The 13,841-nt window shown below is 62.0% G+C and overlaps 1 protein-coding gene across 4 annotated transcripts in view; it reads right to left on the minus strand.

Moving 5' to 3' along the window:
- FRMD5 (FERM domain containing 5) overlaps positions 1-13,841 on the minus strand; it is a 78,200-nt gene that overhangs the window by 13,045 nt on the left and 51,314 nt on the right. For 2 of the 4 annotated variants that reach the window (XM_086620189.1, XM_086620191.1), the window contains exons 2-4: positions 3,722-3,826; positions 923-965; positions 363-441 (exon numbers count right to left, since the gene is read on the minus strand). In XM_086620189.1, the coding sequence (XP_086476315.1) occupies positions 363-441; positions 923-965; positions 3,722-3,826 (227 nt within the window). Of the gene's footprint in view, positions 1-362; positions 442-922; positions 966-3,721; positions 3,827-13,841 lie in introns of those variants that run through there. The other 2 variants (XM_086620190.1, XM_086620192.1) reach the window with 2 other exon arrangements.

The following is a 13,841-nucleotide window of genomic DNA, read 5'->3' on the forward strand; positions in this document are numbered from 1 at the left end:
TTTTGTGGGTCCTCCTGGAAACGGAAAAACTGGATCAATCATAACCAAGAAAGCCGATCACAGCTCATGTCCCAGCAGCGGCAGAGATGGGTGTCCTGGGCACGACGGCGCTTCCAAACCAGCCCGAGCTGGTGGGTTTAAGCCCCCGGCCGGTGCTCCCCGCCAGGCACAGCAGGGATGGGGTGGGAATTGCCACACTTTTCCCCCACAGCTGGGATAGCCCAGGAACATCCGGGTTTGTGTGGAAATGGAAACGGCTGCTGCTCTCCCTTGACTACAAAGCAAAGTTCAGCCCGGTGCGTCCCGCGTGGCCGAGCCCTCGGTGCCCAGTGCCGGCCGGCCGCCGTGTGCCAGGGGCTTACCTGGTGATCTCCTCCTTCAGAGCAGCGGGGTCCGTGGGGTAGAACTTCACGCGGAAGCACATGGTGAAGGGCGGCTGGGCTGCAGGGAGAGGAGCGATGCCGCGGTCACCGAGCAAGGGGGTTTGTCCCCTTCGCCCTCCTGGACAACCCCGCACACCGAGACGGGCAGATGCTGCTGGGGGTCTCACCTGCCCACCCCGTTACCCCAAGGTGAGGAGGAGGAGACGGGCCTGGGGCCATTCCCCACTGTGGTGGCTGCGGCGGGAGCAGACATTCCCAGTAAAACCATGGGGAAGCGCCTGCAGCACCATCTGCCAGCCGTGCTCCTGCTCCTCGTGCCCGTGTGCTGGGGGGGCATGGCCAGCTGCGACTGCAGTGGCACTGGTGGTGGGTGATCCTACTTCCAACCCAGCAGAACTTTGGGGATAATCCAAAAGGCTCTTTTTCTGGGACATGAGCTGGCAACTGACCCCCAGAGGGGAAGGACTGAAGAAAATGGGAATACATGGAAAGCGAAGGGAGCACGCGCTGGTGGCCGGGACATGGGCAGCGACACTCACCCCTCATCTGCTTCACCACCGACTTGGTGAACTCCAGCCAGTGCTGCAATGAAAAGGAAGGTAATTAAAACAACGCAGGAACAAACACTTTCAATTAATAACACTGGCTCTTAGGGGCAAAATTAAAGAAACCAAAACAACTTCTCTGCGTGAAACAAAAGCCTATCCCGTGGCAGATCCACACGTGGCACGGCAGCACTGGGATGGGGGCTGCAGCCCCAGCCCGTCCGCCAGTAGCCGAGGGAGGGCCCGGGCAGGATGGTTCTGCCGGGGAGGGCATCTCCCAGCCCTGAGCCACCAGCACACCACCAGCAGGCAGGTTTTTCTCTCTTTTCCTTCCCTTTGCAGCACTGCCCGTGGTCCCGTGCTCTGCACAGATGTGTGCCCCCGGCTGCAGCCCCCGGGCTGTGCACAGGCTGCTCCCGGCCACGCTTTAAAACGAAGAGGATTTTGGTATCTGCCGGGTGCCCTCCTGGCAGAGCTGCGGCGGTGCCCAGACCAGAGCACGCTGCCGGCGCGCCAGCCGCCTCTCCCGCATCCCACATGCGCTGCGGCTCCCAGCCCAGCCCCGGGCAGGGGCAGAGTCTGGCCGCGCTCACCGTGCCCCCCCGGACCCCCCACCAGCCGGACGTGCAGCAGAGCACACGTTCGATACGGAATATTGTCACTGACACGACAGCTGAGAACGTCACACGCTTACAGGCAGCCCTGGCAGCCGAGGAAGTGCCAAACCCCGGCAGCTCTTCGACAGCCGCCGTGTCCCTGCGCTGCAGGACTGGGGCTGGCTCTCGCCTGGGGGGGTCTGTCCCCCCAGACCATCCCGTCCTGGGATGCTGCTCAAGGCTGAGTGATGGCTCACGGATCGGATTATTGCCAGGAGAAGCAAAGCACCGGTAAGAGGAGTGCTCTCAGCACCGCCGAGCGTGCCGGCTCTGCCCCAGTCCCCTCTCCCCAGGGCAGCCACCGCCACCAGCTTTGGGATTTGCATCCAGAGTGCGGGAGAAGCAGGATCCGGCCCCGGACACTGACCCATCACACGTGGCAGCAGAGAAACATTCTCTCCTTGCCCCAGTGCTGATCAGACACAGACCCTGAGCTCTCCATCTGCCCACTCCTTTGCTACCAGGGAAAATGCTCCAAGGAACCCTCCTGGAGACATCCCCCCTGTGCCGAGGGGTTTTCCCGAGCACCGGCTTCAGCAGCGCTCTCTGCACCGCTGTGCCCACAGAGGCGATGCGCAACACGCGTCACGCACAGGGGGTTTATTTCTCCGTGTGCCCGAAGAGGCGAGGCACCAACCGGCACGGAAGCGAAGAGCCGGCACAAGCGGAGCGGCGGTTAACGGCCCCTCAGCATCGCGCAAGAACGCCGCTCGCCAGCGCCGGAGAGCCGCCGCTCCAGAGCCTCCACAGATCCGGGCTCAGGTCGTGCATCAGCCGGGAGGCAAATCCGGAGAGACGGGAGAAGGCTGGAGAAGTCGGGAGGGAGAGAGCCCAGAAAACACGAGTCGGGTGGCACAGGTGATGGGGGGGTGATGGTCCAGAGGCCCTGCGAGAGGCAGCAGCGTCACACGCTCCCCAATGGCTCCAACTTAGTAAGGTGGGAGGATGAGGATGAGGAAGAGGAAGCTACTGCTCCAGGTGGGAAAAGCCATGTGAGTGTCAGTGGGTGTCCCTGGAAGGGAAAAGCGGGGAGCAAGGGGCTCAGTGCAGCCCCATCCCACTGCAGGCGGCAGCTCCGTGCCCAGCTCCGTGCCCAGCTCTGTGCCCATCAGCTGCTGCTCCCTCTGACAGACACGGCAGAAGGTGCCTCGGGAGCAGGAATTGTTTGTTGCGGTGGCTGTATCCATCAGCAGGAAGCGCAACATGAGGCTGTTATTAATAGTTCTGCCCGCGGGCACATTCATGGCACCTCTCGTTCACAAACCTCCAGTGCCCGAGTGATGAGCAGCGATTTACCCCGGGTGTGTGCAGAATCCAGCCCGTGGTGACCCACCAGCGTGGCACACGGGACCCACGGGCGCAGCTCTGCCCTGGCCAGAGGCTGTGCCACCCTCTGCCCGGACCTGCTGCAGCTGCCCAGGGTCTCGGTGGGACCCTGCGCGGAGCCGGGTCAGAGCCGGTCCCGCCGCGGGGGCTCTCGGCTCCACGCACTCCCATGTCTTGTGTCACTCGTCACTGCCCGAGGTGACACGGACAGCGTTTGGATTCTCGGCACAAAGCCGCCACGTGGCCCAATCTTGGTGCTAAAACGTGAGTGTGTGCTAGAAACAGTGCTGCAGAGCCCGGAGCTCTGCCCCTTCGCCTTGGCAGCGGCGTCGAATCCTCTCGCTGGGCACGCTCACCAGCACCGCGGGGCTCTGAGAGCCGTGCGAGTTCCTCCGGCTTGTGCGTCCCGACCAACACCGAGGATGCATCAGTGGGGTCGGGACACTAAGGCTGCTGCTGCCAGAGCCCTGGTGTCCCCCAGTACCCCCCAGCCCCCCCTCCCTGGGGCTGCAGCACCAGACGCAACCCTGGCTCGGGCAGAAGGGGTGGGAAGGGGCAGGGGGTCTCCCCAGGGTGCTCAGGGGGGACCATGAGATGCTGTTCCCAAGGGCAAAGCAATAACCCCGTCAGGGCACCCCCCACCCCAGCAGCGGGGGGATCGCTGGGGAACAGCCCCTCGTCGCTGCCTAAACCGAATTTTCTCGCAGCCGTCTGCCTCGTGCTGCAGATCTCAGCCGCAGCAGCACGGGCGAGTCTGACACCCCCGCGCTGCGAGAAACCCCGTCAGCTGCCAGGCAGGGGGGGCTCTCACCCTTTGCTTGTCGGGGTCCACGAAGCGGATGCCGAAGTAGTCCTTCTCCAGCAGGTTCAGGTGGTGGCAGAGAAGGTCGAACAGGAACTGGCCCTTGGCATCTCTCTGCAAGACACAGAAACGCATTCGCAGAGCAGCGGGACGAGGGCAGTGGGGCAGGGGGGCCGGTGGGCGAAGGGGCTGAACCCGGCGACCCCAGGGATGGTGCAAAGCCCACCAGGTTCCCCAGTGATATTTTCAGCCCAGAAACCATCTTCCATCCAACCCGAGGGGCAGCCCAACAGCGGCTGGGAGCAGAACCCTGGAGCGCACCGGTCCCCATCCCCATCCCTGTCCCCATCCTGAGACCCACGGGTCATGCCCAGGTGGGTGCTGAGGCTGCCTGGGGCTCAGCAGGATGGCACAGCATCAGCCAAACCCACGTCTGCTCGGACGACAGATCAGTGTCCAGGCAGCCCTGGCAGTGCCGCGGCGGCGGAGCTGCCCGGATGGAGCGTGTGGCGAGCGTGGATCAGCGGAACGGCGACTGCCCAAACAGCCCCAACACCGCAAAACGCCCGGAGTTTTAAAAGCACAAAGAAAAACCGTGACGGGGTCAGAGTGCCTGGGAATCGCCCCGCAGCTCGAGCCGTGGGGAAGCGTGCGGCGGGACGCTGTGAATTTTGGGGCCCGTTTGCCGTTTCCAGGCAGGCGGATCGGTGAGGTCGCGGCTTTGCCGCTGTTGTCTCCGTGCCGGAGCCCCTCGCCGCGGCACAGCTCACCGTCCCCTCGCTGCTGCCGCCCGCCCCTGCTCTGGCACTACGGCGCGATTCCAGCCCTGCCCCCCCAAGTTTTAGCACGTTTTTCTGGGCTCTTTTCTGCTCTTGAGCTATTCGGGAAAAAACCTTCCCCCATCCTCATCCGCGGGGCTCCGCACGGCCGGGCTGGGGCAGAGGGGCTGCACGGATTGATAGTTCCCCCAGACTCCTGCTCCAGAGAGAGCGGGAGCAATGGGAATTACAGCTTCACAAGGTCCTGTGTGCCAGTACCACTCAGACAGTGCCAGGCTGAACAGGAATGGGGAATTTCAAAGTATTATAGATATAAAATCCAATACATCTCAAAACCATTAAAAATTCAATTTCCAGCGCTGCAGAGGCCAAAGCACACACTGAATTCAAGTGCTGGGAGCTGCTCTGCAGTGGTGCCAGCCATGGTCCTTCCATCCAGAAACGGTTTTCCCACCCACCAAAGGTTTGGCATCAATAAGCCGAGAAGAACAAGGTGTTACACCGAGGCTCTCGCGGTTCAACGCTCCCTTCGCCCTGCAGAATCGCACCCCGAGGGCCAGAGAGCCCCGACACGAGGGGATTTATCGGCACCGGGACTCACCCAGACCGAGCGCACAGCTGAGCACGGCTGCACATCGAACCCCCGAAACCACGGCGCTTTAACCACTCCCCAATTTTCCATCCGATTTATAATCGACCACTATAACGTTTTGCTTGTGGACAAGAACCCGGATCCGTCCCGGGGGCAGCGGCTCTGTGCCAGGCAGAACCACACCCCCGCCATGGTGTCACCTGCTGAGGCTCAGCACTTGCCGGGAGCGGGGTCCTCACTCTGTGTCAGGTTTGGTATCAAAATCAGTATTTATTCATTTCTGAAAAGCTTAAACCAGGTGCTGCAGCCCTGGGAAAGCCCCTTGCCTGCGGCCAGGGAGGAAGAAGAGGTGAGTCCATTCGGACCCGGCTGTCTCTGCCCCTCTATGGCAGAGCAAATGGCACCCAGGTGCCCAGGCTGACGGGGGTGCGCTGGCAGGATCTGGCCCCTCAGCCTGGCAGCCCCCTGTGCTGCCCACTGCCCTGCTCCGGGGTCTGTGGAAGGGCCCAGGAACAGCATCATTGCCAGCGACGGGAGCCCCGCTTCACCGTGCCGGTGACAGGAGCCTTGCTTCACCGTGCCGGCGATGGGAGCCCCGCTTCACCGTGCCGGCGATGGGAGCCCTGCCTCACCGTGCCGGCGATGGGAGCCCTGCCTCACCGTGCCGGCGATGGGAGCCCTGGTTCACCGTGCCGGCGATGGGAGCCCCGCTTCACCGTGCCGGCGATGGGAGCCCTGCCTCACCGTGCCGGTGACGGGAGCCCCGCTTTGCAGCACCGCATCTCCGCAGATCAAAGGCTGCTCCCGACAGCCGACGCTGCCTCCTTCAGATAACACCGTTCTGTTTCCTGACAAATCCATCTAACGCGAGCATTATCTGATCAAACAGGCACTCAGCAGACACGGGCCGTGCGCTCGGGGAGCGCGGCGGGTCTGGCACTAACCCGTTCCTGCGGCTGGTGCGGTACGATAAACGTCTCTGCGTTTTGAATAAATAGCGCTTCATCGGGGAGCCGAGAAGTTCGGGCTGCCGCCACGCAGCTGCTAGAACGACTTGCCCTGGGTGCCAGTGCCGGGCACCATGGCAGCAACAAGGCAATTGGTCACGGTGAGCCCCCGGCTGCGCTGCCGCTGGAGCAAGGGCTATCTCGGTCCCGGGCCGCCAGCTCTGCCTCGGCCGGCGGCTGTGCCAGGAGAGCCCGTCCTGCTCGCCCGGCTGCTGCAGCGCTGGCACGGGGCCAGCCACAACAGGCTGACGGAGCGGCTCGGGCCGTCGCAGGCACAAGTCAGCAGGAGAATCGGTCGTGCTGCGCAGAGGAAGGGGCTGGGGGGACGTGGGATGCGCAGTGCCCGCTCCAGTGCCAGCCGAGCAGAGGGAAGGGGAAGGGCAGGCAGCCCCTGCGCCAGGGGAGCAGCAGAGGAAGACCCTGGTGCTGCCTGGCAAGCTCAGCCGAGGGGCAAGGGGTGCTCACCGGGCTCTGCCGCTCCCGGAAGATGATGGCTTCAAAGCAATCGCCAACATGACGCTTCCTTTGGAAATCCTGCAGGTGACCGTGCCCCAACCCTCTGCCTCAGAGCCGATGCCACCGTGGTTGGACTCCAGCCCTCCCCTTGGCAACACCGCCTGCATCTCCCAGTGACCAGCTCTGTGCTCACGGCATCGGCACGGTGGTCTCACCAAAACACCCAGAGGCAACGGAGCGGATCCGTCGGCTGCCTCCAAGGTTCATCCCTGCAGCCTCGGGAGTCCCACCCTGCCAGGGTCTCTCAAGCAGCCCCATGGTGCATGGCCTGGCAGCCCTGGGCACAGCCCCTGCTCTTGCCACCTTCGCCCCTCGCTCACGCAACGCACAGGGACTCGCTCGGGTGTCGGCAGAGCTGAAGTCGGGTCCTTCACAGCCTCCCGGGGCACAAGGGTCTGTCGGGGTCTGTTTGGGGCACGGCCAGGGCAGCTTTTCATGCAGTGACTGATGCACTGGAAAACACACGGCACTAAAAGACCCCGAGCCGGAGCCTCAGTCCTCGGGGCCGTTCAGACGTGTCTCCCCGTGCCAAGGGACGCGGGCACATTCACTGCTCTCACGAGCATCGCGTCTCTGCAGATTAACAGAGCACCCCCCCATCACCCCGTACCCACGTTCCTGCGGGCTGCATGCAGGAATGCAAGAGAGAACAGGCTCCAGAAGAGCTTCCTTTGCGCAGACGAGACGACTTTGAGACGCAGTTGCAGCAGCCGGGTGCCCCAGTGATACCCGGGGGGCTGCGGCGCAGAACCAGCCCCCGCCCCACTGCTCACGCTGCCCGTGCAGCAGCCGTGCGCCAGCACCTCGCTGCAGGGCTGCAGCTCCTCGGGGGTCGCCGGGCACCCACCACCCCACAGGAACGCAGCCAAGGACTCCAGGTGCTGCCCACGGGGCCATGAGGTTGTCCAGTACCTGAAGGACAAGCGTCCTCGCGCCGGCCAGGCTGCCCGCTGCGGGAAGGGCACGGCACACTGCCCTCACGTGCACCCGAGGAGCCCGGCCTCACCGAGCCTCACCGGGCTCACGCTGAAGCAAAACGGTGCTGGGCTTTTGGAACCGGCTGTTAAAAGGCAGCGGAGCAGCCGAGCGCCTGCCTGCCGAGCCTGCGCTGGGCACGCTGCCGGCTGCGCACCGCGGGGATGCCAGCCTGGCTCGGCTCCGCTGACACACGCTCCTCCCCAGCTCGTTACCGAGTTTTTAAGCAACTCTCCTTGCTGTGGAAGCAGAGACTTCAGGCAGCTGCTGTGGGCAGAAGGAAGGTGGTGCCGCAGGAGAGCGCTGGCAGCGGTGCCACGAGGGTCTGTGCGGGGGCAGCTGCAGCGTTCTGCAGCCGTGGCACGGCCGGGGAGCCGGGCTGGAGCCGAGCAGGCAGCTCCTGCCAAACCCCAGCCCAGCCCTTGGGAGATGCTGAGACCGTAAACAAACAAGCTCCCTGCAGGCAGCAAGTCCTGCCAGCCGGTGGGAATAACGCTCCGACAGCGCAGAGCTAAAATGCCAGGGACTGCCTCTGCCAGCTCTCCTTCCCGCAGCCCCCTCCCCACCCCAGGCCAAACAGCAAACCCGCCGCTTCCCCGTGCTGGGGTGTCCAAATGCCCCCAGCACCGCAAAAACCAAAAGATTCCCATTTCCATACGCGGACATCGAGACTCCTATTTCACCTGCAGCCGCCCTGCGTGCCGGAGCCTCGCCGCACGGAGTGAGCGGTGCCAGTTGGCCCCTCCAGCCGTGCAGGGCAGCTGCGCTGGTTGCAGCCCTGCAGCCGCGGCCGGGGACCCACCGGTGATGCTGCAGCTGGGGACCAGCCCCGCGGGGCTCCGATGCACCGCAGTCATGCAGGATGGGCACCCACGTGACAGCTCCTGCGCAGCCCACTGGCACGGGCACCCCCAGCGCTGCCCCGCACTCAGGAAGAGAAGCATCCTCAGATGGCATCATGCAGAGGGATGAGATGCCAGTCCACGGCAGGAGAGCAGCCGCATCAGGAGCCAGAGGGATGGCGGGGACCCCAGGGCCACCTGCACCGGCCACGTCCCCTTTCGCACAGCTCGAGGACCAGAAACCCGGGGTTTGAGCCCAACTGCCCTGCTCCAGCCTGAGCCAAAGGTGACTCCTTGGGCTGGCAAAGCATATGGCCCACGGGCCCCCAGCCCCGGCAGGGCTCAGAGCCCACCTCGCCCAGCAGGGCCCAGTGCCCACTTCACCCCACAGCCCCAGCAGGGCTCAGTGCCCACGTTGCCCCGCAGCCCTCCCCACCTCCCTGGCACAGTGACATTCACCGCATGCTGCCGGGACATGGCAGGAACCCGTCAGCCACTGCTCCCACTGGGAACAGCAGATGCGGATGGTCCTGAGCTGGGTCCTTGCAGCTGCGGTGCCCACCTATTCCCACCCAAACCAGGTCCCTTCCCTTGCCCACCGCCCTGCTGTGGCTGTGCCTGGGGATGCGGAGCAAAGCGCCTGGGGTTTGGCTGAGCGCGGCGCTGCCGGCCCGCTCGCCAGCACACGGTGGTCCCTGGCACCGCCGGCAGCTGGCTGAGAAACGAGGCCGCTCGTTTATGAGCCTGAACACAGATTTAGGTGCAGAACTTGGCAAAGCGTGGCCTAGATCGCACTTTATTAATAGGCTAATTGAGTGTCTGCGTGTGTCATCCATCACTGTCAAACACAGCCGCCGCCTGGCACCGGCTGTGCGCCCGCTCGGGAACAAGGGCACCCAACGGAAAGGAACAACGAAACCTGCCGGAATCCAAACCCCTTCTCCCGACTTAGAGCAAGTTATTGTTCCTTCATTAGATAATACTCGTCTTTCCCATGAGGGCTGGAGGAGCCACGCGGAGCTCGAGAAGAGAGAAACTGCGGCGGCACCTTCCGAGCAGCAGAACACGCACCCGACCCCCCCGCTGCCACGCGCCAAACACCCTCCCCGGGTCAGCCCTCACGTGCACTGGGGGGCTGTGCCCCTCCTGCGTGGCACAGAACGATAACGGCGGGTTTGCGCCCTTCCCTGGCACAGGTTCCGCGCGGGCTGAGCCGAGGGGATCAGACGCAGCCACGGGGGTTACAACCACCGACCGCGTGACCGAAAGTGCAGTTGCAGAAATAAAGACAGACTCGGAAATTATTCCAAATTGGATCTGAAGGGCTGTTATAGCCGAAGCAGCTGCCGCCACATGGGCAAGCTCTGCTGCCAGCGCCGTGGGCACAGCTGGCTCCCTGCCTGTGCCCCACCCTGCTGCCAGCAGCCCCAGCCAGGCGCATCCTGCTCCTGCTCCTGGAGCTCTCACGCCAGGGAGGAGCTGGGGGTGACTTCGCCAGCCCCACCGTCACGTCTCCCCTCGCTCCCAGAGCCCGTTGCACAGGGATTTGCTCCTGGCTCCTCTCCCTGTCCCTGCCCACATCCCACATTAGCACGGGCATCTGCATGTTGCCGTCCTCTGTGACTTTAACACAACGCGATGGCAACGAAGGACAAGTCAGACCCCCCCCCCGCCCCCAGTCTGGTGGAATATAGAGAAAGTGAAAATGCAGACGGCATTACGGGGGGAAACGCTTTCGCTTTGATCTCTCTAACTTGAATTAAACACATTCTAAATTAATCATTATGAGTATGTCTTTCAGGGGATTATCTGAGCTGCCTTTACAAATCACCACTTGAAAGAGCTGCCCGTTGCGTAACAGCACCTTAAATATTCCACGTTTTCATCTTTATATGTTCTCATAAAGTCGCCTTACAGCCGCCTTACGGGCGGCAGGGTTTTGGTGCCAGCCTTTCGCAGGGTAACGGAGAGCCGCACCGCGGGCGATCCGCGCTGGCACGCACGGGCAGCGCCGCTCGCCGAGCCGACCCGCACCGCGCCGCTATTTGCTGCTGAACACTAACGGCTGCCAACCACTCTGCTCTGTCTTAAAGCTTCTCTTACGTATAAAAACTCGAGGAACGGCAGATAAACAGAGCATCGTGGTCCATCACTGTCACTAATTTCACTTGCGCGCCGGAGCAGCACCACGAGGAGCGTTGGCAGAGGCAGCGCGGTTGGCAGCTTCCAGCGCGGAGCTGCGGAGGACAATGCGGATCGCGCACTCGCGACGCGCCATGACGAATTGTTCAGATCCATAATAGCCCCTAGTTTCGCCCGGCCTCGTGCCAAACGCCCTGACGGCATGCCACGGCTCGCAGGCGGCTGCGTTACGGTGTGGGCGGGCAGAAAAGCTGCAAACCTGAATTTTTCTGCGATGGTCCCTGCAGCTGCGATGCGCATCCCGAGCCCGGTCGCGCCGGGTTCCCGGAGCTGGCACCGCTGCTCTCCGAAGCCCTTCAGAGCCATCCAGCCCCGCAGCGTCTTTACGAGGTACCTGAGGAGCACTAAACGCGTCGGCAACAGCTTCATACAGAGATTTACTGCTCTCCGCTCCGGGAGGAGGAGGGTTCATCAGCGGCCTCAGGAACGAGCTCTTCCAGGGAGTTTATGATCCCTTTGTTACAGGGATTCCCAAGCATCCAGCATCCCAACCGACCCAGCATGGTGGCTGCTTGCAGAGACTGGCAGCACGGCTGTTTTTAAAACCATTTACCATGGGCCATGATGGTTTTGGTTCACTCCAGCTTCTTCACCAGGTCTCAGGTGGCTCCAAGCCCAAAGCCATGTAAGAGCATAAGCTTCCCACACCAGCGCCTCCGCCACCCAAACCTGCCGCCTCCGGGACCAGTGCCAGACCAGCGAGGCCAGTTTGCACACTGAGGCTGAGCACAACCAGCCCCTTCACCAGCCTGGTCCTTCCTGACACCTGCCGGCACGGGGATGACACAACAATACATCTGCTGGAAAAGCCCCACCAGGAAACCTCAAATGTGCGTCCTGCGAGGGCTGGGTGCCACTGACCTGCTCGAGTGTCTCTGCGCCCAGTGGTCTCACGGCACGGGACATGTCTCACGTCCCCCAGCAGGCAGGTTCCTCCTGTCTCCCTCAGCACACTCGTGCTGCAAAACTCTGCTCCAAGATCACAGAACGGTTTGGGTTGGAACGGACCTCAAAGACCATCCAGTTCCAACCCCCCTGCCACGGGCAGGGACACCCTCCACTACACCAGGTTGCCCAAAGCCCCATCCAACCTGGCCTGGAACACTTCCAGGGATGGAGCAGCCACAGCTTCACATCCTGAGCCTGCGGAATGCGGGAGCCCAACTGGCCCCAGGGCTGCAGGAAGACGCTGCTCCCCCAGAGCAGCACCGGCCGCCACCAGCCCCAACCCGACCCCGCCAGACCCTCAGCCCCACTGCAACGCCCGCACTTCTGCAGCAGGGGGGTGAATTCCCCCCGGCCACCCTGTGGATTAAGCACAGGATTTACGGAAGAAATAGCAGCAGTTGAAAGCGGCTCCTCTCTGCGCTATTCGGTTTGGAAATCTCATTGCAGGGCTGGCCATTCCTGCTGCGTCCCGAGCTTAGGAGAAGATTATTTTTTAAAGGAAACTGTCAAAAAAAGTCTATTTTACAAAGTGAAGTTTAAGCTTAAGTCTCTTTGGCAGCAACATCTGAGCTGGGAGAGATCAAAGACCCACCAGCTCCACTGCCAACATGAAGAGATTTTTGTGAGCAATTTGATGGCGATATTGGGGTTTAAATGCTTCATTTTCAAAATTTGGCATTGTACTGTGCAAGCCTGGGATTTATCATCCCCGGACAAAGTTAAGGTTCCCTTCGCAGGCAGGGCAAAGCCCTCCTTGCTCACAGCTCTCTCACCCTCTCCGTGAGCCGCGGCTCACCGGGGCTGCCACACCAGCAGGAACTGGGTACAAATACGCCTGAGAATATTCATTTCCAGACAGGGAATAAGCGGCTCAGAAACGTGTGACTGCGCCTGGAGCCCAGTGCTTGAGCCTCTAACGGGGTCCTTCGGCTGCAGTGACCCCTCTCTCCCTGCAGCCCCCCAGGGAGGGTCTGCAGAGGGGTGGGAGCAGCCCCAGCACCGGCCCGGAGGGTCCCCCCAGGGACCTGCTGCCAGAGCCCACCGAGGAGACTCTGAGCAGGGGAAAACCTCCTCGGTGGGCTCTGGCGGCGGGGTTTGACATAATGCTCAGCTGTAATCCTGCTCTATTTATAGCACATGCATTTCGGTGCTAATTCCCTGCTATCTGTAATCCTTCCTCCTCGCTGACACAGTCATTTCTGTCCCCAAGACTTATCAGGGCAGTTTGCTCCAGAAGTTTAGAAAGCTTTTGAGAAGGAAGGTTACTAACGAAGCGACTCTCGGATTATCGATCCCTCCCTTCGACACACAAGCAGGTTTTCCAAACCTCTGCCCTGCTGGCGTTCACGGAAGGTCCCCCACGGCTCTCCGTCGCCGTATTTCAGCTGCTGACTGACGTTTCTGCTTACGGCCCCATTTAGCAACGAGGCCACTGTGGGACAGCAGTTTAGCACGTTTGTAAATCCTAAATCATAATCAGGGAATCATCCCTCCCAAACACACCAGCCTCTGGTAAACCGGGGCAGCTGTATCCCCGTCCGTACCTCGCTGCGGCTCCGGGAGGCGGTGCAGCGGGCAGCAGGAGGAAGCCTTGGCCAGGGCAGTGCCCACAGGAGCAGTCACTTCTGTCCCCTTCCAGCAAAGAGCAGGAGCCTGGAGCAGGGCGGAGGCTGGATGCTAATGCCGGGCTGCCCAGCTCGCTGGAGGGACTGTTTTGTGCCAAAATAACACAAAAAGGGCAGTGGAGGAGTTCAGACTGTAATGGAAAATGCTCAGCCCATGGGATGTCCTCACCAAGCTCTTGACTTTCTGCCAGTCCCTCGCTGGTGGTTTAACCCCAGGACCCTGCACCCATGCCACGAAAAGCAGGTGCTGTTGGGGGTCCCTCCTCCCACAACCATTGCAGAGGGGACGCCACAGCCGCGCTCATCTACGGGGGCTTCAGAGCAGCACGGCGCCAGCCTGGCGATGGAACACCTGAGCGTGACAGTTTGGGGATAAGAAAAAAGATCTGCTCTGCAAAGCCCGAGGTCCTGATATTTCATTTTGTGAAGAACCTACTACCCTGACTAATTTATGGCAAGAAACAGCTTTTTCCAAGTTTCCCTGAACGCCCACGGGTTACCCAGTGCCCCAGCGTCGCTTTGAGTCAGTGGTTTCTTTCACTACTGGAACAGAATTTCCTCCGTCCACCCCAGCAATCCTGACCTGGAGCGATGAGGTCTGCACGGGTCCTGGCGCAGAGCATCCCTCAGCCCCCAGCACGAC

This window comes from Tauraco erythrolophus, chromosome 14, assembly GCF_009769465.1.
Source record: "Tauraco erythrolophus isolate bTauEry1 chromosome 14, bTauEry1.pri, whole genome shotgun sequence".
NCBI classification, from domain to species: Eukaryota; Metazoa; Chordata; class Aves; order Musophagiformes; family Musophagidae; genus Tauraco; species Tauraco erythrolophus.